This window comes from Ursus maritimus, unplaced genomic scaffold (assembly GCF_017311325.1).
Source record: "Ursus maritimus isolate PB19 unplaced genomic scaffold, ASM1731132v1 scaffold_20, whole genome shotgun sequence".
In the NCBI taxonomy this organism is placed as follows: domain Eukaryota; kingdom Metazoa; phylum Chordata; class Mammalia; order Carnivora; family Ursidae; genus Ursus; species Ursus maritimus.
Window position 1 is genome coordinate 10,741,276 of NW_024424453.1, and position 24,590 is coordinate 10,765,865.

The 24,590-nt window shown below is 35.5% G+C and overlaps 1 protein-coding gene across 1 annotated transcript in view; it reads left to right on the forward strand.

The window, feature by feature from the left end:
- DHX36 (DEAH-box helicase 36) overlaps nucleotides 1-24,590 on the forward strand; it is a 52,172-nt gene that overhangs the window by 16,433 nt on the left and 11,149 nt on the right. Inside the window, exons 6-19 of the mRNA XM_008706914.2 lie at nucleotides 476-555; nucleotides 1,271-1,345; nucleotides 1,491-1,657; nucleotides 3,063-3,144; nucleotides 6,597-6,737; nucleotides 6,969-7,071; nucleotides 7,452-7,539; nucleotides 10,596-10,651; nucleotides 12,243-12,307; nucleotides 13,440-13,583; nucleotides 15,551-15,668; nucleotides 16,287-16,385; nucleotides 24,017-24,190; nucleotides 24,347-24,433. Coding sequence (XP_008705136.1) covers nucleotides 476-555; nucleotides 1,271-1,345; nucleotides 1,491-1,657; nucleotides 3,063-3,144; nucleotides 6,597-6,737; nucleotides 6,969-7,071; nucleotides 7,452-7,539; nucleotides 10,596-10,651; nucleotides 12,243-12,307; nucleotides 13,440-13,583; nucleotides 15,551-15,668; nucleotides 16,287-16,385; nucleotides 24,017-24,190; nucleotides 24,347-24,433 — 1,479 coding nt within the window. The remainder of the gene's footprint in view (nucleotides 1-475; nucleotides 556-1,270; nucleotides 1,346-1,490; nucleotides 1,658-3,062; nucleotides 3,145-6,596; nucleotides 6,738-6,968; nucleotides 7,072-7,451; nucleotides 7,540-10,595; nucleotides 10,652-12,242; nucleotides 12,308-13,439; nucleotides 13,584-15,550; nucleotides 15,669-16,286; nucleotides 16,386-24,016; nucleotides 24,191-24,346; nucleotides 24,434-24,590) is intronic.

Below are 24,590 nucleotides of genomic sequence, written 5' to 3' on the forward strand. Positions count from 1 at the left end.
GGGGGGGGGGGGGGGGCGCGGAATACAAGCAGGGGGAGTGGCAGAGGGAGAAGCAGGCTTCCCGCTGAGCAGGGAGCTGATGCAGGGCTCCATCCCAGGATTCTGGGATCATGACCTGATTTGGAGGCAGACGCTTAATGACTGAGCCACCCAGCGCCCCCCCCCCATGATTTTAACTCTTAGGAAAAGTCAAAAAAGAAAGGTGGAATGAGTAAGAGGATGCTGTAGGAAGGCACTTTGAAAATAATGATGAGAGAGAATTTGGCCTTGGAGGGCTTTATGAGAGGAGGTGAAAAGTTAATTAAGAAGCAAGTAGTCTGCAGCTTTTAAGGGACAACACAGTTTTAGATCCCTAGGATTTTAGTATCTGTCTCTCTTTTTTTAACTCAGGAAAAACTTATGAACATTTTTTCAACAATCCCAGATTTCATGGAAATTATATTTTCTTTGTAAATGTCTTTTATTTTGATTAAAGGTTGCAGAGAGGGTGGCTGCAGAAAGGGCAGAATCTTGTGGCAATGGTAACAGTACTGGATACCAGATTCGTCTCCAGAGGTAAAGAACATTCACCTGTTGTGTACCAGGTAGATTTTAGTGAAACTGTGAAGTTAGAAATTCAAGAGAAAAATGTTCCCTGTTGTTATGCTGATTACTATTAAAATTAACATTTAAAGTAACTACAGCATAAGAGGCTTGCAACTCACTTTTTAAATACAAATTCATATTTGGATTGCCTTTTTAAAATGCATTTTACATTATGAAATGTCTAGAGAAATAACTTTTTCCTGGATGTGTATCAGTAGACCATCAGTGCATGCGAAAGGAGTGGTGTCTTGTATCTTTTGGTACCACCACCCCAACTGACTGTTGATTTTGGTATCTTTAACCCCCTATTCACTCCACTGTATTTCTATAGTCCTTTTCTGGAGCTCAAGATTCCATTTACCTTTTGAAGTGAACTGAGTTTCCAGTCACTGAACAAAAGTTTAGGCCCCCGGGTATTAAGTTGTGTTCTGAATATTAATGTTTATGCCTTTAAAAAGACATCATTAATGTTGTATCATGATAGTGAAAATAATGTATAGTGAACTTGAATATAGTATTTCACATTACTCTTTTGCAGTAGGCATTCCTATGACCAAAATTAACTGAAGATTTTTTCATTAAACCTGTAAGCAGTTTTTAAATTGAAGGTTTTCTTTTATGTGGTACTGAGCAATTTGTTAGTTAAGAAAACCAAAAACTGTTAACTCATGTCTTTCATTCACAGTCGGTTGCCAAGGAAGCAGGGGTCTATCTTATACTGTACAACAGGAATCATCCTGCAGTGGCTCCAGTCAGACTCGTGAGTATGTTTCACTTCAGGACGGACATTTAGTTAAACATTAACAAAAAATGTAATTATTAAATTGGGTTTTACTAATGTTAAGGTAGAATAGTTCAGTTTTTATATTTCGTACTAAGTTACATACTTCACACTTTTACTTTAGGCATTTGTCCAGTGTTAGTCATATTGTGCTTGATGAAATCCATGAGAGAAATCTACAGTCAGATGTTCTAATGACGGTTATTAAAGATCTTCTCAATTTTCGACCTGACCTGAAAGTAATATTGATGAGTGCGACTTTAAATGCTGAGAAATTTTCAGAATATTTTGGTAAGTAAATTTTATGATAATTGCTTTAGAAAGTTACCACAAAGCCACTGAATTTAGAGTTATTAAAAAAAAAAAAACTAATATGTTGCTAGGTACAAAAGTAGTTAAAATGAGAGTTTAGCAATTCTTTTAAACATTCAGGAGAATATTTTGTCTTAAATAGTTGAGACTGTCCTTCTAGTCAGCGGATTAGAGAAGTTGAGCCTGTTTTTAAAAGACAACATCATCTGTGTTATAGCAAAGACATGTAGATTTTTGGTGCTACCATCAGATAATTAAGGTGACATCAATGACGTCAAACCACAGGTTTGAATAATTTTTTGAACATTTTTTTGTGATTGTTCTGTGGCATTTATGTGCCAGCACAAGCTAGGATGTCTGTTTGTAATCATAATAGTACTGACCACTTATGGAACACCTTTAGTATGCCAGATGTGCTCTGTTTGACACCTTGTCTTCATTAATCTACATAACACCTTGTGAGGTAAGTGCTATTATTCCCATTTTTATAGATGTCTTTCCCAGTATGCCTTATAATGGTTACATAATTAAGAGAGGGTTGAGAGGATTTGAAACTAAATTTGACTAGCCTCAGAATACATTTTTTTAAAAATTATGCCTCTCTTGCCTTACAATCATGGAGGAAGGAGAGGAAAATGGCTGGGGGGGAATGAAAATGGAATAGAGCAATATTTAAATATTCTTACATTCAGCCCAGTTGACTTTCAAAGACCCGTGAAATTAGTTGCTTGTATTATGTCTTTGTGTGTGTGTGTGTGTTTGTGTGATGAGCTATCCAGAACTAACATTGAGTAACTTGCTCAAACTTGGGAAAGGCAGAGCTGTGATGCAGTGTTGGTCTTTGTGTACAATGTGTACTGCTTGTTTTGCTTGGTATGAAATAGAAGTAATATTTAAGTACTAGGAGACAGTTATTTTAACTGGTGATTCTAGAATAGTAGGTAACAATTTAGTATTTGTTAGGTCTTGTTTTAACTACTTTTTCTTTTTTCCTGATTCTGGGTGCCATAGGAGTAGTTCTTCTTAAGTTGATTTCAATAAAACTTGGGTTCTGATGGTACCATCTTGGCTAATGGTGGATGGGAAATAGGCCTCAAGTAATGAGTATTGAGTCCAACTTGAAATGCTCTATTTGTTGATATTCTGGGTTATTTTGTAGAACTGCGAGGTATGTGTACAGTTTGGTAGCAGTAAAATGGTAGTGAGTGAAGAGTAGACTGCTAGTTCTCATTAAGCTCATTATGAAAAAATAGGGTAGAACTGTAAAAGTGCCAGGACCATTTTTGAACTTAAGAAAAGTAAGAGAGTTATTGGCCTCTTTACAGTCTGTTGATTTTTTTTTTCAACATTTGAGTACAGATTTATGTTTTGTCTGCCATAATAGGTAACTGTCCAATGATACACATACCTGGTTTTACTTTTCCGGTTGTGGAGTATCTTTTGGAAGATATAATTGAAAAAATAAGGTAAGTAAATATTAGGAAATAAAAAAGATTTAAAAAATACTAATATGTCACCTTTTGTTCTGTTGCACTAGTCTCAGAAACTCTTTAACTACTTCCTTCTAAGACATTGTTTTTCCTTAAATCAGTGATTCCCAAACTTGGTTGCACATTAAAATCGCCTGGAGTCTTTTAAAATCCAGATGCCCCTTTCACACTCCTACCTTAATTGCATTACAAGTCTGGTCTGGTAGCCAGACATCAGAATTTTTTAAAGATCTCTGGTTAAGCCTCTCTTCTGGTTCTCCTTCCTGGTTTTCATTCTTCTTTGCTGGCGTCCATTGCCTACCTTTTAAATAGGATTTCCCCTGAGGGTTCTTAATCATCCTTTTTCAGTCTTTTATGGTTTCACTGTGCAATCCTGTTTCCATGACCATAGTTCTGTATTTTCACAGCTCTCAGAACTACAGCTTCTGAACTTAAGATCTTCCTGAATATTAAAGTTGGACTCTAACTCTATACTCAGCAGCGTTCTAGTACCTTAGATACCCGAACCTCACATTTTTCCAGCTAAAAATGTTATCTTATATCCAAAGTTAAAACGAAATAATGTGTCTTTCAATGGTTACTGATATGATCCTCCACCCAGTGTCTAAGCTGTGAATCAGAGCTAATGTCAAGCAGTTATGTACCAGGATATGTTAACTGCTTTACATGCTCAGTAACTTACTTAGTCTAAATCATTCTGTAATCCCGCCTGCCCCACAATGCAAATCTTGTGAGCTTTCTCCTTGAACATGCCTTCTCGTTTTTATTTCTTCTACTTAAGGTCCCCAATATCTCTTATGTGCTAAGAGTTCCTCTTTCGGCACTATGGTCTTCACTGTCACATATATGCGAGAGTGCCATATAGTTCCCTATATTCTCCCCCTAGTCAAGCCTCCTGAGATTTCTCTTTAAAAACTTGTTAAAGGACCTCTGTGCTTTGTCGTGGCCTGCAGCAGAATACCTCAGCTGGTATGCCCAAATTATTGATCCCTTCAGTAATCAGGCCATTAGCTACTGGCAGCCTTCTCCAGGAGACTATACCAAATTATATTTGAATTTCTTTTTTTTTTTTTTTTTTTAAAGATTTTATTTATTTATTTGACAGAGAGAGAGACAGCCAGCGAGAGAGGGAACACAGGCAGGGGGAGTGGGAGAGGAAGAAGCAGGCTCATAGCGGAGGAGCCTGATGTGGGGCTCGATCCCATAACGACGGGATCACGCCCTGAGCCAAAGGCAGACGCCCAACCCCTGTGCCACCCAGGCGCCCCTATATTTGAATTTCTTGATGAGAGAAGGGTTGGGAAAACACATAGGATCAGGTTCCAGTTTCTTAGCTAGTCATCCCAAGGCTCTGTGCAATCTGGCCCCATCTTTTTTTTTCTAGCCTTATGTATCTCCTGGCCTAGCCATGCTAAATGTACCAGTCTCTAATATGCCAGCCAGTGCCCTTTCATTCAAGCACTTTGTTCTTTATTATACACTTTGTTCTCCTTTTAGACTTACATATTCCACCTTCTCCTCCCTTTATATTTATAAACTCAGTTATGTAAGAACAAATCCCAGCTTCACTGCCTGTTAAGCCTTCTCTTATCCCTGTCACAGAGGGAGTTGTTTTCTCATCTGGACTCCTTTATCACTTTTATCATCTCTCTTGCAATACTTAACATATTGCCATGTAGTATATCTTTATATTTGCTTCTTGCACTAGACTGCAGATTTTTGGAGGTCAAGAATTTTGTCCTGTTCATCTCTGTAACTAGTGCACAGTACAGTGCCTGGCCTGTAGTAAACGTGTGAATAAATATATAGACAGCTGTAAAAACACTTGTGATGAGATTTTTCAAGACCACAGCTTACTTGTTAAGTGAAAAAGCCAGGAAGTGATAGTGGGAAGGTGAAAACAGATCCTAGAGTTTCAGGAAAACAGTACTCTGAAGTTATTTAATGATGAATTGCACTCTTAAGCTCCTGAGAAGGCAGGGAATGTTCAGGGAACTGTAGCTAAAGGGTCTCTTGAAGCAAAAAGATGGTGCCTGTGCATTTGTCATCCCCTAGTCCTAAGAGGGGAGTTGAAGGAAGGTAGTCCTTGGACAGAAGGTTTCAGGCAGAAGCCTCTAGCTCTCTATTCCCAGAAGAAGAGCTGCTCTACATGAAAGTAAGAGGGAAGGAAGCAGGGTGAGATGATACAGAGGGTTGTCATCGGGCACTCGGGCTCTGGGGGGTTGAAGGTTACCTCTGTTTTTTGGAATTGCTGGGAAAGGAGACAACTGTGGGTCCATCCTGCTGACTAGGACTAATCTCTGTCTCAGGTTGCCTTACCTCAAGTTGATGCCTCTATATGTATTGAAGACTTAGGGGAATCCTGGGTCACAGGTACTGAATAGGGAAGGGGATTAACACTTTTTGGGTGTCTACTATGTGTCAGGCACTGTGCTTTATTTTATTGGATTTTTCTTTTATTCTCATGCCAGTACAATTATAAGAGTATTCATTTCTCAAATAAGCAAACCAAAGGGCAGAGGCTTATACCTTATCCAAGGTCACACAGGTGGTCAGTGGCAAAGCAAGGCCCTCAGTCCAGTTCTTTCTAGTTTAAAGCCCATGCTCCAAACCCCCCATTGGATCTAGGTGCTCTTCCCTAGGCAAACTCTGAGGGGCTTTGGAATTCAAGTGCAGTTAGTTTCTTTTTTTTTTTTTTTTTTGGTCTCTTCCCACCCCCATGCCTCTCCAAACCCACTTAAATTAGGTGGCATTCTTAGGCAGATGCATCTCTGTTTTTATCAGTCACTGCAGCATGATTGGAGTATAGTACTGGACTGACACATAAGAGACTTTAGTACTGATTCTGGCTCTGCTGTTTAGCTCTGAGCAGAATTAAATAGTCCTCAAGCATGGGTTTATAGGTCCATAGATAAATTATCTGAATTTCCTGGGGCGCTAATTAAAATTCCTAGATTAGCAGACCCCCAACCAGACCTACTGAATCCAAATTACAAAGGATAGGATTCGGGATTCTATATTATATAAGCGCTCTGTGGGATTCTTATGTGCACTCAGGTTTGGAAACTCTGTATTCAAAATCTGAGTCTTCCACTAGGCATTTACTATTATTTTGGACTTATGTTCATGTTAACTTTGTAGAGCAAACTTAAAAGGTGAAATTGACTGTAGTGTTAATTTTTTAAATTTTGACTGCTAATGATCTTAGAGGGTTTTATATACTTTGGTAGAAGGTTTATATACTTTGGTAGATATCTAAAATGTCAGATTTTATATGTTAATGAATAGTTGCAGATAAACTTTAATTAGCATTCACTAGAAAGCATAATGAAAATATTCTTTAAAATCTGAATGTAGAGTCATAGATATTTGCTAAAACCAGAAGAGTTTCCAAAAAGCGAAGCTATTTAAGAATGTTTTTATTTTAGATATGTTCCAGAACAAAAAGAACACAGGTCCCAGTTTAAGAGAGGTTTCATGCAAGGGCATGTAAATAGACAAGAAAAAGAAGAAAAAGAAGCAATCTATAAAGAACGCTGGCCAGATTATGTAAGGGAACTGCGAAAAAGGTAAGTGGGGTTTTTTTGTTTTAATTCGAGAGCACAGAGGCTAAACTAAAACCAAAAAGCAGAGATTGTCTTCCTGAATTTGTTCATAACTGTTGTTATTCCAGTAATTCTTTCCTATATGTTAGTTGTGTTTCCACATTTGCCGATTGAGTTAATTTTAAGATTTTATAGCAAGTTGAACCTTGGGAAACTTTTTCAAGTATTTCATGATTTTCTGTTTAACTTTGATAGGTATTCTGCAAGTACTGTAGATGTTCTAGAAATGATGGATGATGAGAAAGTTGACCTGAATTTGATTGCTGCCCTTATCCGACACATTGTTTTGGAAGAAGAGGTTAGTTTTTTGTTTTTTGGTGACATAATTTTAATTTTATTAATGTAACAAGATCCTGAGTAAGAATAATTTTCTTAAATGCTTTTTAAAAATAGCATATGGAAGAAATTGCTTTGACACCAGAAATAGTAATCTCAAAATAACTAAGATTTAGGCATTTGATCTATTTGAAGGAAAGACTAAGCAAATGAAATATCTGAATTTTAAGTCCTGTTTTTTAAAAGTGAGCTTGTGTTCTTCAGTTATAATTAAAACAAACAAAAATCAGTAAATTTCCTAAGCTAATAAAATTTTAATGAAGACTTAAGTGTGCACAGAAGTTTACTTTTATTGTGTTTTGTTACATAATTTTTTGTAATGGTTATTTCCCCGCCATACAGGATGGTGCAATATTGGTCTTTCTACCAGGCTGGGACAACATCAGCACTTTACATGATCTCTTGATGTCACAAGTGATGTTTAAATCAGGTATTATAAAAATGTATTTTATTGCAATTCCAAGAATAGTACTTAAATCACATATAACATGGTTGTTTTCTTTTGTTTCTAGAAGTATTGCTTCGAAGGCTACCTTACTATAGGAACTTGGTGGTCTTAAGCCCAGGCTGGGTTTTTTAAAAATTTAGATCTTTAGATCTCTCTCACTCTATTTTAAAAATAAAGTTCTAGGTCACAAGATGTTAGGTATATGGTAAAGTTCTTTCCTTGGTATTATGATAAGAATGTTTTACCCCTTTTCCTAAATTTGCCTAATAATATATAGAGCCCTTAAAGTTAAGATGTTGGAGCTTGAGGTGTTTTTTCATTCAGTGCTGCATTTTGTTGGGCAGAAAAGCAGGTTGAATTTATCGCTTAGCCCAGTGTTTCTCAGCACGGACTATACCACAGAGTCACTAGTGGTGCTTCTTTAAAATTCAGATACTCAGACCCGTCCTCACCCCAAATCTAAGAATGTGACTTGAACATCTGTAGTTTTTAAAAATTCCTCAGGTAACTCTGATGCTTTAATAGCATGTTTGAGAGATGTGATATTTCTCCCATAAAATTCAGCCAGAGCATTTTCAGAACTAATTACTAACTTCAAATCAGTAAAATACAAAGCAAATTCTATTTAGTATTTGATAGTTCTGTTTATAATTTCTAACCTTAATCTTTGAAGTGCTTTTGACACATTTTTACAAGACACTAAAAATATTTTGATCTAATTGTATTGGTTGAATTAGTAAAGCTGTATTTTTTATTCTTTGTTAAATCCCACTATAGTGATGCCCTCCACACATTATCTGTAATTAAAGTTATTTACTGTTCTCTAGCTGGAAAATGTTTGTATCTGATTACCATGACTTCTCTGTAATGAAATACTGATTTCTCTTTTCCTGGTCAGTGACAGCCTTTTTCTATAGAAAAAGTATGGTCATGATTAAACAGGGCAACTGAATTTTTTTTTTTTTTTAAACAACTGGAATTTTTTTTGGCTGAACCTTCTAATGTTGGTCCCTTTTACCCCAAAAATAAATGCTACTGTATGATCTATTTTTAATTTCAAAAAATGTGAGTATATATATGTATTTACCAAGAAAAATACGAGGAAGATATACCAAATTGTAATACTATAATTTTGAGGGAGTGTGGAAAGGGTGTGATAATATAGATTATTTGTAATTGACTTTTTATTAACTTTCTAATTTAATTATTCTCAAGGAAGGAGGTATTAATTTATGCTTTGACTATCAGCTCAATTCTTTTTAAAGAAAATCTGGCCAGAGTTTAATAAGAACGTTTTTTCTCAAGTTATATTTTTAAAATTTAGACTTCATAATCAGTTATACTGTGTTAGCCATTGTAGAAGGGGTATAAAATTGGTGTAACTCTGTACTGACTGAAAGGTAAATCATGAAACTCAGTTTCCTGAATGCTTACCTTCTTTCTTATTTCTTACGAGTATAGACTTTGTTCCCACTGACTACTACAGTTGTGCAATATCAACACTATAAACTGTTTTAGTTATAGTCTTCAGCAGAATTATTTTCACTTTCATTGTTTTATGTGGCTGCTGATTTTTTTAACTTGTAATGAAACATTTTAAACTTACAGAATACTTAGAGAATCATAATGCACATCATACTCCATTGACTTCTGTGCAGCAGTTATTTTAGTGATCTAATTTTTTCCTTTTTAAAGTAAATTGCAGCTATCACATTATCCAAAAAAATATGTATATCTCTAAAAATAAAGACAGTTTTCTATATAACCACAATTCCATTATCATGCCTGACTTTTTAATATCATTTAATAACCCAGTCTGTAATCAGATTTTTCCCGGAAAGTGTCTTTTACAACTAGCTCGTTCACACTACAGAAAAACGTAAACCAGATAAATCTTTTACTCTAGGTAATTACTTTCAACCCTTTTCACTTTCCCCATGGTAACGCCTTGTGGAAAAGACTAGGTCCACCTAGACTTTCTAGATTTGTCTGAATCTGAATCCTTATAGTGTCCTTTCTTTTGATCCTTTCTTACCTGTACTTTTTATAAACTGGAAGTTAATCTTAAGGCTTAATCCAACTTGAGAAGTATTTTTGCCTAGAGTATTGAGTTGACATATTTCATATTGTGAGATAAGAGATAAGTAATTCAGAGCATCCTTTTTAGCAATGTCAGTTGCTTGACCACTTTTTACAACTTTTTAAGATTTGTAACCCTTATTCAGAGGGCCCTAGAGAGTCTGGGGACATCATATCTCCTTTGAATAACAACAGTTTTTTTCTGGGAGAATATAGCTATCTTGAGTCATTTGGACACTTGCTAGAGATTTAAGCGAGGTTGCGGTTTTTTTTGTAACCACAGCTAAACATGAAATCTATCTTTAGTTCCTTAATACTCCCTCATTTCCATCGCTGATCCTACACCAGACTTTCTCCCTATTGGCTAATAACCATGAATGGGCTGAGCTGTTTCACTTTGAAACTTAAAAAAGTAGGAATATGATTTCTTAAATTTCTAATGAAATTATGTTTAAAAATGTGGGTCACTTTTGGAATGTGTATTATATTTAACCAGTGCTGTTTCTATTATTTTTAGCATAAAAATGGACATGGAAATTTCATAAGTATTGTGCTGTAAAAAATGACATGTTCTCTGTTAATTAAAATAGTGAGGATCACCCAGAGTCTACAAACTTAACATTCATATTAAAGCAAAATTTTTTGGTCTTCAGTTAAGTGATGGGAATGGAGTTAATGATGTTTTTCTAGCATAATTTGAAAAGATTGCTTCTAACTTTAAGCATTCTTTAGGAATTTGGGGAATATGCTTATCAATGTGAAATTGACAGAGTAAAATGTGAGCAAGAACTTGGAGCACTAAGAAGAAAATAAAAGGAGTAAAGTTGCTCTGATAATACATGAGAATATAAATTAAGAATTATATGGCTCAGCATCTTAACTCATTGTTCCATGTCTGTCTGCTGGAGCTTTTCTGCAACTATTTATCTTGAAGTTTAATTTTCTTTTTTAATTTTCAGACAGATTTCTTATCATACCCCTACATTCACTAATGCCTACAGTTAACCAGACACAGGTATGTTCTTAAATTTATTCATTCTCTGTCTTCCAAGTCGAGACAAGCTTTAAGGGCTGCTTATTGTGTGTTTTATTTTATTTTTTTGAAGGTGAATTTTCTAGTAATCCATATATAAAAAGTACTTCTTTGAGAACCTTTTGCAAATGAGTCTTCAGAGGATAATTGCACAAAAATTTGAGTAACTGAGGGTAATTAACAAATATTAGTTTTGTCAACATTAGGGAAAAGTTTAAAGATTGGTTTCACCAGTAACTTGTTTGGGTTTCAATTATCTGTGACATACTACAGCTTGATATTTGAGATTTTGATTTAACAAAATTAGTATATTTGAGACTTCTGTTTTATCAATAATATCTTGTTGTGATTTTGAATATTTTGTCTCTGACACATTCAGGGATATCCCTAGTTAGAATGAACACTGCATTCTCAAAGGCAAGATAGTTTTCAGGACTGCAGTGTTTGTAGTCTCAGGTAGAATGAGATGGATGAGAAGAAAATCTGTCTTCCCTTCTACTTTTTCTACTTCTTTTCTAAGAATATATCAAGACGGGGGTAGCTGGTTTGCTCAGCCAGGCACCTGACTCTTGATTTGGACTTAGGTCATGATCTTGGTGTTGTGAGATCAAGCCCCACGGTGGGTTCTGCCCTGATCGTTGGGCTCTGCACTGAGCGTAGAGCCCGCTTGAGATTCGTTCTCTCTCCTCTGTTGCGTGCGTGTCTCGCATGCTCTCTCTCTCAAAAAGAATATAGTAAGATGTTTTTTATTGAGGCACTTCTAATGTCTTTTCTGCTGATACCATGGTCTAAGGCTTAGCCAGTTTAATTAGATACAGAGTGCATACCTAAAGGAAGACAAGAGTAAAGGGAGAAGGCTCTTAATTCCAAAGACCAGACAGAAAAGTATCCAATGTGGAAGTGCTTCTTCTCTGACACCGTAATAGCAAATTATGTATTCCTTTGCTAGAGATCACATGACTAAATTGGAAAACAGTTTGATCATTTTTATAAATGAGGAGACAGATTTTTGCATTTCTTTGCATTATAGCCAATTGGTACTTGGCTTTTTGCGAAGGGTGCTGTTGTTTGTAGGATTCAGCATTTGAAAATTTATTTTTTATTTTAGTCTGATTTCAAAAGCTTATATACAGTGGTACAACCAGACATCCATTCTCTTGAGTTTGGCATTTGCCTGGTTAGTTGATGCCCTTACTAATATAGTTTTGGATAATTCGTAATTGTTACAGGTAAGCTCAACTCTCTCTCTCAAGTTTGACAACACAAAAAGACATTTATACTTTTCAGCTTTTGTTAAAGATTCTGTAAATTCAAATAATCATATTTCATTTGAAATCTTGTTTGTGATAAGGTCCTAAAATCTGGGAGATTTCGTTTGTTTACCAAAAGGGAATTTTATAGTATTGAAAATGATGTATACCTATAAAACATATCTATACATATTAGATGCATATGTAAATGAGTAAACACAGAATGCTAAAAATGAGCAGTATCTGAAGTAATTCTTCTAATTGCAAGAATGATATATTAGAAATGAATTACTTTTGGGGTTTTGATTTATTTATTCTTACAGGTATTTAAAAGAACCCCTCCTGGTGTTCGGAAAATAGTAATTGCTACCAATATTGCAGAGACTAGGTAAATATCAACTACTGATGATTGTATTAGTTTTGAGCCCCATAAATTATTGACATACCTTAGACTCTTTTCTCTCCAAAAGATACTTTATAATTTCTTTACATAAAGTTATTTTATTTATTTTTTTTAAAGATTTTATTTATTTATTTGACAGAGAGACAGCCAGCCAGATAGAGAACACAAGCAGGGGGAGTGGGAGAGGAAGAAGCAGGCTCCCAGCGGAGGAGCCTGATGTGGGGCTCGATCCCACAACACAGAATCAAGCCCTGAGCCGAGGGCAGACGCCTAACAACTGAGCCACCTAGGCGCCCCTTCATAAAGTTATTTTAATTTAGTCATGGCATTGAGTGTAGGGTTTTGGTTTTGTTTTTTGATCCTATAATGGTTTAGCTCTCTTTACAAACAGCCTTTTTAGTGTTTTTTGTTTTTTTTTTTTAAAGGTTTTATTTATTTATTTGACAGAGATAGAGACAGCCAGCGAGAGAGGGAGCACAAGCAGGGGGAGTGGGAGAGGAAGAAGCAGGCTCATAGCGGAAGAGCCTGATGTGGGGCTCGATCCCATAATGCCGGGATCACGCCCTGAGCCGAAGGCAGACGCTTAACCGCTGTGCCACCCAGGCGCCCCTAGTGTTTTTTTTTTTTTTAAAGCCTTCTTAAAGAAGCATGGGAGTTGAGGTCAATTTTGGTTTTGCCTTTTTCTGGTTGGGGTTCGTGTCGTTTGATAAATCATTTGTGAATAGCCTTTAAAATTTCTTGTATTCCCTTGGAGGTATTAATATGTCTATACAGTCATTGAAACCGATTTTTCTGTGGAAGCTGATATTAAACCATGGCGCTGGGTCCCCTAGAGCTAGGTACAAAAGTCATCAAGTAAGCTGTGAAGTTTGTGGGCAGATAAATTCCTCGTGTGATCTCTAGAATTGGCTGCCACTGCAGCTCCTGATGCTGCTTATACAATTAGGTGCTTGATCCCTGTAATGTTGGTAAATGTGGCAATAGTGGTGAAAATCCCAAACTGCTAAAGGCAGTTGGACCAATAAAAAATTCTTTAAAATCCCTATCTGTCGGCCCTGTTAGAGGTTATATGCTTTTGATGTATTTTTAATATTTCATACATCTGTTTTCTAAACAGCATTACCATAGATGATGTAGTTTATGTGATAGATGGAGGAAAAATAAAAGAAACACACTTTGACACCCAGAACAACATCAGTACGATGTCTGCTGAGTGGGTTAGTAAAGCTAATGCCAAACAAAGGAAAGGCCGAGCTGGAAGGTAAGATGGAATCTTTGTCTGAAAGTTGTTTTAGTCATAGTTTCTTTGGAAAAGTATCTGCCTAGTTTTCTATTTCATGATTTTTCTACTTTTAATTCTTCAGTATAGTTAATTATAATTATTATTCTTATTCTATTACGTATAATTTTGTTTCTCTTCTTTTTTTAAAAGCACACATTACTAATAATCGTGATAACTAGTAATAATATTTGAAGGTCATGTTATTTCCTAAACACTTTGTATATATTAACTTGCTTAATCCTCACTACATATGCAGTAAGGTAAGGTATTACCTCCATTTTAAGGGTATGAGGAAATTAAGGTATAAAGAAATTAAAAGTCACACAGCTGTGCAAGTAGCAGATTCAAGATTTGAACCGATACAGTCTGGCCCCAGTCTGGGCTCCTAATCCTGTATTTTACAGCTATACTGTTTTTTCACTGTTAGTTACCAGTGAAAACACAAGTAACATACCTTTGCCCCATTGATGTGAAGTAGCATAAGAAATAAAAACATCTCTGTCTTAATGGTAGGAATAATGATTTGCTTTTAACACAAATAATTGCACTTATTCATTTTAGTGCATACTTCACAGTATTTTTACACCCTTACTCATATGAGTGGTAGAATCATGTCTGGAATCATAGAAGAGAGTTTTTCTTTTGCCTCTTAGCGTTAGAACAGAAAGGTTTCCATCAATCTTCAGATATTGACTTAAGTAAGGAAAGGAGAGTTGAAAGAAGACTAATCATTTTGTTTGGAAGAAAACTTTATAGATCATTTTATCAGTGCTTTGTGTTACATTTATATATAGTAAAGCTCTGACTCCCTGTAATCTTTGCAGATTATCCCATTGTAACTTGGAGACAGTTTATTAGATTATACAGTTGGTGCTCTTGAGGCAAGTTATGACTTATTCTAAGAACTGTACTCTTCTGATGAGCTGTTGGGGGATAACTTGATTTCGGGATCCACCAATACTAAGGTTTTCTCATGCGGACTTACCACCACTGGATACTGATTCAAGAAGTATTCACCATTTGGTACACTCACATATGAATAGTAAACATACTAGCCTTAGGTTTGATCCTTAAAATAATTATAGAAATAAAGTAAAGTATTATATTTCATCTGATTTTTCATATCCGCTAGCTTGGTAGAAGTTAACTATAGAATTACAGTGTTTTAATTCAAATGGAATATAGTTCCTTGTAGGGTCTATAGATGTAGGTTCCTTTAGCAAAGCCTGATCAATAATTATTTTGAAGGCCAGGGCAAACTATCTTATAGGGTCGTCAGTGGGGGCACTCTTAGTTTCTACGGGCATGTTACATTAATAGATGATGGGTCCTTGTAGACTTGTGACAGAAATAGCTAAAATTTTTGGAATTTATTTTTATTCCTATAGGAAATGGGCCTCCCCCCTTCTGTAGTAGCAAGATCCCATAGAAATACTTATTATGCTTGAAAATGTGTGAATAGCCACACCTCTACACATCTGTCCTTAACATTGTCCATTCACATCACTAAAGAAAATTTAACAATTAAAAAATCTCTAGCATCCCTCTGAAAGTTCGCTAAATAGCACATACTTTTTAAATAATAAAGACAGACTAACATGCTAGGATTTGTTACATGATATGGTCACAAGGCATATAGAACTAAACCTCAGTAGACTATTACTAAGTATAGCAATCTGGAACCTGTAAGTTAGAAATAGGGAACCGGATTATTGTTTGGGGAGGAAATTTTCTATTTCTTAAAACTAGTACATAGGGATGGTGATCTAGGGTTATTCAAAAGCGGGGAGAAAGGATATATGATTAATAAAAATGAAATATTAAGTATGTTAGTTATGGTGTAGCTTACATGAAATAGATATTGTTTATTTTCCCTGCTTCCTGTTTTCTCTGGAGTTGTAAAGTAAAAAGTCATTAGTAATGCTCTTTTTTATTTATTTTTAAAGAGTTCAACCTGGTCATTGCTATCATCTGTATAATGGTCTTAGAGCAAGCCTTCTGGATGACTATCAACTGCCAGAAATTTTGAGAACTCCTTTGGAAGAACTTTGTTTACAAATAAAGGTAAATTAGATGGGAGAATTAAGAAAGTAAATGGAGGGTAGCGTTGTAATTTTCAACGTTAGTATAGAAGAAAGTAGCATATTAAATCTGTGAAGAAGAATTATCACCATGCCATTTGTCTTTTTTGTGTTAGTAAACTGTTTTTAAGCTTCTTTGAAATGTTTACTAACCACATTTTTATCATGTACGCTCTAGAGCTGTACTGCCTATGTTTGAATCCCAGCTCCTCCCCGACAAGCTAATTCTGTTAGTTGGCAAGTTATTTAAATTAAGCTTTTATAAAATTCTTAGTGCCTGGCGTATAGTAAGTGTTCATGAAATGTTAGTTATGTGTACTGTTACTACATCTTATGGTGTTAGCCCTCATGATAAACTGCTCAGCCATTTTCACCACCTTCTATATATTTTAATACAATTAACCTATTTTGAAGATAATTGGTGATCAATTTAATTGTTGAGATTTTAACCAGCTCCTTTTTCCATCAGTATAGAGTTGGTGAGTGATAGAAAGTAGTAACTTGAAAATTGTGTATGGGTGTGATGCTTTAAGTGATTGACAGCCGGGACGAAACTGTTACTGTCAGCATATATATGTTTAATTGTATTTGTCTTCCCCAGATTTTAAGGCTAGGTGGAATTGCTTATTTTCTGAGTAGGTTGATGGATCCACCATCAGATGAAGCGGTGTCACTCTCCATAAAACACCTGATGGAACTGGTAAATTTTATTTTTAAAAATTCTAACTTAGATTTATAATGTTAGTGCACATAAGCCACTTGATTAAAAAATTTACTGTCATTACTGCAAGGTTGACCAATGAATACGTAGTGCCAAATTTGATTTACTCTTTGGCTGTTCAGCTTAGTATATGAAATGTGAGTTAGAAAGATATAAAATGATACCTTTGTGATAGTGTTATCATTCTGGGCCCTTTCCACATAATTTTTTTCATTATACGCTTGTTCGAAAATTACATAAAATCTTGAAATCTTTCAATTTACTGGTCTTTGTCTTCATTTGTATTCTTCAGTGAATTTGGTTGGTTTATTGACTCTTCTGATGACCGTAATGTTTTTAGAGCTTTTGTCAAATTCAGGTAATTCAATGACAGTATGGACATCTTTTAAAGGCAGCTCTTATTTTTGAAAGAATACTAACAGGTGCCTTATAGTCCCCTGCCTGTCATTCTGTTCTAGAGTTTTTTGTTGTGATTTGTTTTCGTTTTTTGTTTGTTTTGTTTTGTTTTGTTTTATGAAGTCAGTGTTTTGAGAAACTAGTTTCAGTGTCTTAGGCAAGTGACTACCAAGTTGTTAGCCATCCCTGCACAAGACCAGGTTGAGAAGAGTTACAGGACTGGCTTTGAGTTAGTGCCCAGAGTGAGGAGAAGAGCGCTGTGAGGTAATGCTCAGAGTAGAGAGAAAGTGGTTCAGGTTGTGCTGTCTAGTAAGGTGGCCACTGGCCACATGTGACAATTTAAATTTAAATTTTGAAGTAAATTACAAATTCAGTATCTCTCCTCACACTTGTGCATTTCAGATGCTCAGTAGGCACATGTGGCTGGTGGGTATCACATTGGACTGCACAGAAATCGAACATTTCAGTCATTGCTACAAGTTCTGTTGGTTAGTACTGTGTTAGAGGTTGCTGAAGATGTACTTTACATATTTCAGTTTTATTTAAGCCATCTAGACAGTTAATTTTGAGAATTTGGGCCATATCAGAACATTGTAGTAGCTTTTGACGTAATAAGTTGTTTAAATAAAAAAGCACTGTAAATTATCTTGTTGGAATTTGTATTAATGAGGTTACTTGTATTTTAGGGGAGTAGTGAGTGCAGTTTTACCACTGACTTGTCTGTCTTCCCCTCCAGGGTTTTATCTAATAGAATAGGGCTTTGCTGCTTTTTTATCTAATAGACTAGAGCTAGGTGGCAATCAGAGAATCAGCCTAACTATTTATGGTGGAGATGGACAACCAGAGGATAGCTGGACTCTGAAGCCTGAGTAGATGACTTCCTCTCTCTGAGCTGAATTGAAGAGCCAGTCTTAGCCATTTGCAGACAACAGAATCATGAAGAGGCCAGCAAATCCTTGCCAGCAGTAGGGTCTGAAGCCTGCATTTCATTTTTAAGTTTTCATTTAAAATAAATTCTAGTTAGTTAATATACAGTGTAACATTAGCTTCCAGTGTACAGTATAGTGATTCAGCACTTCCATATAGCGCCCCGTGCTTATCACAAGTGCCCTCCTTAATCGCCATCACCTGTTTAACCGCCCCCCCACCTCCCCTTGGTAACCATCTGTTTGTTCTCTATGAGTCTGTTTCTTGGTTTGCCTCTTTTTTTTTTTTCTGTACGCTCTTCCGTCTGTTTCTTAAATTCCACATATGAGTGAAATCATATGGTACTTGTTTTTCTCTAACTTACTTTATTTCACTCAGCATAATACTCTCTAGCTCTATCCATATCGTTGCAAATGGCAAGATTTCGTTCTTTTTTATGGCCAAGTAATATTCCATTCGAGATATATACCATATCTTCTTTATCCATTCATCAGTCAGTGGACACTTGGGCTGCTTTTATAGTTTGGCTATTGTAGATAGTGCTATAAACTGGGGGTGGTGTATGTGTGCCTTTGAATTCGTATTTTTGTATTCTTTGAGTAAATATGTAGTTAGTACAGTGGCTGGATCGTAGGGTAGCTCTATTTTTAACTTCTTGAGGAACCTCCAAAACTGTTTTCCAGAGTGGCTGCACCATTTTGCATTCCCACCAGTGCGTGAAGGTTCCTCTTTCTCTGCATCCTCACCAACACCTTTGTTTCTTGTGTTGTTGATTTTAACCATTCTGACAGGTATGAGGTAATAAATCATTGTAGTTTTGATTTGTATCTGCGTCATGATGAGTGATGTTGAGCATCTTTGCATGTGTCTGTTGACCATCTGTATGTCTTGGGAAAAAATGTCTGTTCATGTGTTCTGCCCATTTTTTAATTGTTTTTTGAGTGTTGAGTTCTAGAAGTTACTCATGTATTTTGGATACTAACCCTTTATCAGATATGTAATTTGCAAATATCTTCTCCCACTCCAAAGGTTGCCTTCTAGTTTTGTTGATTGTTTTCTTCACTGTAGAAGCTTTTTATTTTGATGAAGTCCCAATAGTTTATTTTTGCTTTTGTTTCCCTTGCCTAAAGAGAAATTGCTACGGCCGTTGTCCAAGGGGTTAACTGCCTGTGTTCTCATCTGGGATTTTTATGGTTTCCTGTCTCACATTTAGGTCTTTAATCCATTTTGAATTTATTTTTGTTTATGGTGTAACACACGAAAGTGGTCCAGTTTCATTCTTTTGCATGTTGCTGTCCAGTTTTCCCAGCACAGTTTGTTGAAGAGACTGTCTTTCCCACTGGATATTCTTTGCTGCCTTGTCAAAGATAAGTTGACCATATAGTTGTGAGTTCATCTCAGGATTTTTCTATTTTTGTGCCAGTGTCATACTGTCTTGATCACCACAGCTTTGTTTCATAGCTTGGAGTCTGAAATTATGATGCCTCCAGCTTTGCTTTTCTTTTTCAGGATTGCTTTGGGCCTTTTGTGGTTCCCCTGCAAATTTTAAGATTGTTCTAGCTCTTGAAAAATGCTGGTTGTATTTTGATAGGGATTGTATTAAATGTATAGATTACTTTGGGTAGTATAAACATTTTAACAATATTTGTTCTTCTAATCCATGAGAATGGAATGTTTTTCCATTTCATTGTGTCCTCTTCGTTTCTTTCATCAGTGTTTCATAATTTCCAGAGTACAGATATTTCACCTCTTTAGTTAGGTTTATTCCTAGTTATCTTATTTTTGGTGGAGTTGTAAGTGGGATTGATTCCTTAATTTCTTTTTCTACTACTTCATTATTGGTGAATAGAAATGCGACAGATTTCTATATGTTGATTTTGTATCCTTCAGCCTTACTGAATTCATTTGTCAGTTCTCGGCAGTTTTTTGGTGGAGTCTTTGGGTTTTTTCTAGAATATCATGTCATCTGTGAACAGTGAAAATTTGACTTCTTCCTTGCCAATTCGGATGCCTTTTATGTCTTCTTGTTGTCTGATTGCTTAGGCTAGGAATTCCAGTGCTGTGTTGAGTAACAGTGGTGAGAATGAACATCCCTGATTTGTTCCCGAAGGTAGAGGAAAAAGCTCTGTTTTTTCCCTTTTGGGATATTAGCTGTGAGATTTTCATATATGGCCTTTATTATGTTGAGGTGTGTTCTCCCTAAGCCTACTTTGTTGAGGATTTTTATCATGAATGGATGCTGTATTTTGTCAAGTGTTTTTTCTGCATCTGTTGAAATGATCATATGGTTTTAATATTGTTTCTTTTATTAATGTGGTGTATCAGGTTGATTGATTTGCAAATATTGAACCACCCTGGCAACCCAGGAGTAAATCCTACTTGATTGTGGTGAATGATTCTTTTAAAGTGTTGTTGAATTTGTTTTGCTAGTGTTTTATTGAGAATTTTTGCATCCATGTTCATCAGGGATATTGGCCTATAGTTCTCTTTGTTAGTGGAGTCTTTATCTGGCTTTGGTATCAGAGTAATGCTGGTCTTATAGAATGAATTTGGTTATTTTTCCTTCCTTTTCTATTTTTTGGGAATAGTTTTGAGAATAGGTATTAAACTCTTTTTTAAATGTTGGTAGAATTCACCTATGAAACCATCTGGTCCTGGACTAGTTTTTTGAGAGATTTTTTATTATTGATTCAATTTCTTTGCTGATTATTGGTCTGTTCAAGTTTCCTGTTTCTTTCTGTTTCAGTTTTGGCAGTAGTTTATGTATTTCTAGGAATTTATCCATTTTTTCCTGGTTGTCCAATCTGTTGACATACAGTTTTTCATAATATTCTCTTGCAATAGTTTGTATTTCTCAAATAGTGGTTGTTAATTCTCTTCTCTCATTTGTGACTTATTTATTTGGGTCTTTTATCTTTTTGATAAGCCCGGCTAGAGGTTTATCAATTTTATTAATTTTTTCAAAGAACCAGCTTCTGGTTTCATTGATCTGTTCTATTGTGGTTTTTGTTTTGTTTTGTTTTTTAGTTTCTGTATCCTTTATTTCTGTTCTGTCTTTATTTCCTTCCTTCTGCTGGTGTGAACCCTATATTTTAAAGAAGTAAAGAACATTCCCAGTATCCTAAAAGGTCCCCCTTCTACCATTTCCCAGTCACTCTGCAGTCCTCAGTCCCAAAGACAGCCTCTATCTTGACCTTAATGGTAATCTCTTGTGTGTTTTCCTTGATGGTTTTATCATATAAGGGTACATTTCTGTAAAGAGCTTAGTTTAATTTGGTCTATTTCATGAACTTTACATGAACTCCTCACACTGGATATAAGGGATGTTTTTGAAGGGGGGAGCGGGGTTCTGGATTCTTTCACTTAATATTGTGAAATTCATCTGCATAATTGCTTTTAGCTGAAATTTATTCAATTTCAGTTCTTTACCATATTTTAGTATATGACTGTTGAGAGACATTTTGCTTATTTCCAGTTGAGGCTGTTGTGTGTAATGCTGGTGTGAGTAATCTTCAGTATTCACTTTTCTTGGTGCATGTATTTATGTATTTTCATGGGCATATACTTAGGAGTGAATTCACTGGCTCTCAAGGTGTGTGTTTATATATATATAAATATATATATCAACTTTGGTGGATAGCTAACAGTTCTCATTGCTTTGAAGCTGCACCAGCTCTTGGGAATCTTTTATTCTGAGAATGCTGATAGGTTTGCAGTAGTTCTAATTCGTAGTAGTTCTAATTTGCATTATCATAATGAATTTGCCGACAGCTTTTTGTAGCCTTATTGCTCTTATAAACTATTGATGCGTGTTTTTCTGTTAGGTTGTAAGGAGTTCATTTTATACTTCTTGTATACTCTTGATCTGAGCCTTTGTCGGCTTTGCATGTGTCTGTAGTTTTACTTTTTTACTTAATAGTACTTTGATAAGTAAATTTCTAATTTTAATGTAGTCACATGTATCAGTCTTTTTTTATGTTAGTAATTTTTGTCTTTTAGTAAGTCCTTAACCCCAGAGTCATGAAGATATGTTTAAATTTATTGTTTAGTCTTTCACATTTAGATATTTAATCCATCTGCAATTGATTTGTGTGTGTGTGTTTGGTAAGGTAGGATTCAAAATTTTTACATATGTAGATCACTTGACTAAATGCTATTTATGGAAAAGTTCATCCTTTCCTCTTTGTTCTACAGCTTTTGTCCTAGATCTAGCGTCTGGGTTTGTAGACTCTGTTCTGCTTTACTGCTCTTGTATGTCTTTGTTGAACCAGTGCCATGCTGCCTTAATTAACAATATTGAGTCTTACCAAACAGGAACATGATTTATCCCATTTGTTTAGGTATTTAATCTCTCTTGGTATTTTGGTGTTTTCTGTGTAGGAGTTTTATGAGAGTTTTTTAAAGATTCATTTCTCAGTGGTATTTTTGGATTCTGCCATAACAAATTTTTCGTTTTTTTATCACACTGATATACAGAAATGAAACTGGTTTTTGTTTTGTTTTTGAAGATTTATTTATTTGAGAGACAGAGAGCATGTGCACACACAGAGGGAAGGGCAGAAGGAGAGGGAGAGAATCTCAAGCAGAGCCCAACTCGGGGCTTGATCTCACTACCCTGAGATCATGACCTAAACCGAAATCAAGAGTTGGACGCTTAACCTCCTGAGCCACCCAGGCGCCCCTGAAATTGGTTTTTGAATGTTGAGCTTGTATTCAGTCACTAAAACCACTTATTCTGATAATTACATGTAGAGTTTTTTCTGCATACACAGTTACATCTATAAATATAGTTTGTTTTTAAATAGGCTCCATTCTTAGCGTGGAGCCCAATGCAGGGCTCGAACTGATGACCCTGAGATTAAGACCTGAGGTGAGCTAACAGTTGGATGCTTAACTGACTGAGCTACCCAGGCGCCCCTATAAATACAGTTTTATATATCCTTTTCTAATTATCTAGGACCCCTAGTACAATGTTGAGCAGAAGTGGTATGATAGTGTGCATTCTTATGTTCCTATTCTTAAAGGGAAAGCTGTCAACAATTTGTTGAGGATATTTATTGAAGATTTTTTTATGGAAACTATCAAATTAAGGAAGTTTCTATTAGTTTACTAAAAGATATATATCATGCATGGAGAATTGATTTTGTCAGATTCCTTTTCTGCCTCTGATAAGATTATGATATAATTTTCTTTTTCTTGCTTAATTTGCAATGTATTGAGTTACATTGATTTTTTAAATGTTAAACCAACTTTCATTCCTGAAACAAATCTGACTTGCTGGGATTCAGTTTGCCAGTATTTTGCTTTGGTTTCTTGTGCATAAGATATTCAGTAGTTTTCCTTTCTCCAAATGTCCCTGTCAAGTTTGGTACCAATATTATTCCAGGTACAAAAAAACAAGTTGGGAGCATTGTATATATTTTTTTCTGTTCTCTGAAAGAGATTTTTGTAAGATTAAGGGTATTTCTGCCATAAATGTTTAGAAGTCTGTGTCTAATGGGGTACATATGTGTTATAGTTCTTTTTTTTGTTTTTATTGATATCTTCTTGTATACCTAGTTATTTTAATTGTATACTGGATATTGTATTTACAGAATTCTTAGTAGGTACAAATTTGAAGCCTGGGATGGTGATAACTTTCTCCAGACAGGATTTATGTTGCTTCTGCCAGGAAAAGAAACACCAGTGCTGGGCTCATCTCCCTGGACTTCTTTTTTCTCCCAAATTCTGGATTTATAATTCTTGTAGTTCTTTTTTTTAACTCCTCAGTGTCTTCAAGCAGCTTTTCTAGCTATGCTCAGTGGAATGATTGGACCAAATTACCTAGATAATCAGAGCAGTAGTCCACCCCCAGTTTTCAGTGTTCTAGATATCCCCATTATTTCTTGCCTTCCTGTCTGATGTCTCTTAAACTATTAGAATCAAGGGCTCTGCATTATATATTCCAAATATATAATAGTTGTCTCTTTTTTTGTTTTATTTTTTCCCCACAAGTCTAGTGGGTGATTTTATTTGATTGAAGGTTTGCTAATGTGGTATTTCTCTTATTTCTCTCCTAACATTTAGAGTAAAGTGGGTTGTGGATTTTTTTTTTTTTTTTAACTGAGTTTCTAACCTTTGCTGATCTCAGAACTTAGTTTTGAGGAAGAAACAATATTGAACAATATTAGGGCATTTGGGCCTAAGAGAGTGAGCACTCTTCTGCTGTTTATTTTAAAGCAAACTAAAATAGCTTTGAAAGTGATGCTTTATAATGTGTATTTTAAACATAAATTCTTGCTTTACAGAACGCTTTGGATAAACAAGAAGAATTGACACCCCTTGGAGTTCACTTAGCACGATTACCAGTTGAGCCACACATTGGGAAAATGATTCTTTTTGGAGCTCTGTTCTGTTGTTTAGATCCAGTACTCACCATTGCTGCTAGTCTCAGCTTCAAAGATCCCTTTGTCATTCCATTGGTAAGAAAGATATAAATAAAAGGCTGGACAGTTCTATATACACAGACTAGTTGTTGCTTAGATCATTTTTCATTAGCTTTTTATTAGAAGGCCTTTCTGTGTTTATTATCAGGGCAATTTAAGTTGTCTTCATTTTTTTCCCCCTCCTTTCTGAAGGGCAAAGAAAAGATTGCAGATGCAAGAAGAAAAGAATTGGCAAAAGATACTAAAAGTGACCACCTGACAGTTGTAAATGCATTTGAGGTAAAAAAACAACTTGTCCTAGATTGTGACAGTTCATTCAGGTTAAGAGCTGATAATAGAAGAGGAACATACTTATTAAAATGTGTTTCATTATCAGGATTAAATTAAGTATTTGAAATTAGGTGAACATTAAAAAAATTGTTGATTTTTCATGAGT